At 50.2% G+C, this 2,500-nt stretch overlaps 1 protein-coding gene across 1 annotated transcript in view; it reads left to right on the forward strand.

The window, feature by feature from the left end:
• dnah5 (dynein, axonemal, heavy chain 5) overlaps nucleotides 1-2,500 on the forward strand; it is a 200,309-nt gene that overhangs the window by 126,656 nt on the left and 71,153 nt on the right. Inside the window, 1 exon segment of the mRNA XM_063199962.1 lies at nucleotides 2,386-2,500. This exon segment is cut by the window's right edge and continues 23 nt beyond it. Coding sequence (XP_063056032.1) covers nucleotides 2,386-2,500 — 115 coding nt within the window.

Raw genomic sequence — 2,500 nt, forward strand, 5'->3', positions numbered from 1 at the left:
AGGAGACGGATGTGAAACACAGGGAAAACAAGTGCAATCAGAGATAGCAACCTGACCCCCTGCTCAATGCTAGAGGCATTATTACATGTGATGATGTCTGTTTGGTGCCAGCCGCAGGCGAGCCAAAACACTGCGGTCGGGCAGGCACATAGACAGGCAGACTGAGATGGAGTGACTAGGGTTGTTGGTGTGTTCTGACTGTCACGCCAATGAGCCTGGCTCTTTGGTGTAGTGGCCAGAGGCCCAGTTTACTACCCCCAAGGTCGGGGTTCGAGTCCTTCCCCGGATGGGGCAGGTAATCAGTAGAACAAAAAACCCTATTCTTATCGGCTGTGGCTTGCTCCAACCAGTCTTAAGAAATGAGACAAGGTGTGCCTGGAACAAGGCAATAGAAAGTATGCAACATTTCATACACAGAGGTGTTTCTGGTTGACTCTGACCACGTCGTTACCTTGCGAATCACAACTTGAATCCAGTCAACTACTATCCACACCCTTGATCACATTATACTCACCTGATCCACACAAGACAACTGGTACTGTAGTTGGTGGACATGCATATCATTTCATGCACAGTAGTGAATTCATTCCCAAGGCGGGAGTTAAGGACAAAAGAAGGGGAGGGGGAATCACATTACGTTCCTAGAGGCATGAACATGAACAAAGAGGACACTGTTGTCTCTTGTTTGGTCTTTTATTCCCTGATTCCCTTTCCCTGATGAGACTCACTCCCCTCGTAAACTGTGCCTTTGTTGTCATCCGACGTGTGTGTGTGTGTGTGTGTGTGTGTGTGTGTGTGTGTGTGTGTGTGTGTGTGTGTGTGCGTGCGTGCGTGCGTGCGTGCGTGCGTGCGTGCGTGCGTGCGTGCGTGCGTGCGTGCGTGCGTGCGTGCGTGCGTGCGTGCGTGCGTGCGTGCGTGCGTGCGTGTGTGTGTGTGTGTGTGTGTGCGCATGCACCCTCTATCTGCCTTGTGTTGTGTACATGTGACAGTGTGCATAAGACAGTTGAACTGGCAACTGGATATAGGTGGACAGCCACTTGGGAAAATGCAAAGTGCACACCCCGCCCACGCAAGCACAGACGCAAGTGCGGACACACGCACGCACGCACGCACGAACACACACACACACGCACACACACACACACACACACACACACACACACACACACACACACACACACACACACACACACACACACACACACACACACACACACACACACACACACACACACACACACACACCAGCATACACCAGCACACACTGTCCAGGTTGCCTTGGGGTGTTGCCATGGCGCCGCATTGTTTGGCTGCCTCTCTGGTAACTCCGTCAAAACCGTGCAATTTTTTCATCTTTTAAATCTATTTAGTCCATATGAAGTCAACATTTCGGACAGATATGATGATGTATTTATAGAAAGCACTTTTTAGTGCTATTTATTGCCGTCTGCATTTTTGTTTTTATTTCTTAATCCAAATCGATGTTGTCGGATCACCGCAGCGCAACGGAACTCCATGGAGATCAGAATGCGCATAGCCTACCAACCGGCCTGGCAGAGAAACATTGTCATCCCGACAAGCCTTGCACTACTGACTACAAGAGGTCACGGAAACCAGATGAGTGGGGACCATCAGTGTTGCCTATAGCGTGGGGTGAGAGCATGCAGTTTTGCCACCCGCGATGTGTAGTCTCATCTCATCTAGCACCGTATCCACCCGGAGCCTCGGACACCGCACAGCTGTCTGCTTTGTAAAGCGACGCGCCCAACTCTCGCCTCGATCGACACATCTATGGACAATCTGACATCTATGGACATTTTCTATACTGCTTATTTATTTAATGTGTGTATTTATGTTCACATTTTAAGTCTTATGATCTCTGCACGGTGGAGTTGTACCAGAACCGTCATTTCACTACAAGCTGTAACCTTGGTTATGGCTTTGTATGTGACAAATAAACTACTCTACTCTCTACTCTACTACTCTTACGTATAGTACAGTACATGCTCGCAGATGGTCCTCCATTGATTTCGTGCTGCTTCACTTGGACAGCACTAGCGCAGCAGTAGCTGCAACAGATGTGTTAGATGGCGTAAGCCCAACAACAAACGCCCACACGCACACACACACACACACACACACACACACACACACACACACACACACACACACACACACACACACACACACACATACACACACACACACACACACACGTGCGTACGGGTCGCGTAAGCATACAAACACGCACACACACATGCACACTGTTACCTCCCTCTGTATATCTACATTGACCTTGCAGTGACAACACAGACATGCACACACACGCAATCACACACACACTCACAACTGCAAAGTACCCATGAATGTTGCATGTCCCCTCAGGCCAACCTGGCGGTGCAGGAGAACCGTCTGGAGCTGGCCAACGTGGACTTACAGAAGGCCCGCGCAGAGCTGGACGCCAAGCAGGCGGAGCTGGACGTGGTGCAGACCGAGTACG

The sequence above is a fragment of the Engraulis encrasicolus genome, chromosome 5 (assembly GCF_034702125.1).
Source record: "Engraulis encrasicolus isolate BLACKSEA-1 chromosome 5, IST_EnEncr_1.0, whole genome shotgun sequence".
NCBI lineage: Eukaryota > Metazoa > Chordata > Actinopteri > Clupeiformes > Engraulidae > Engraulis > Engraulis encrasicolus.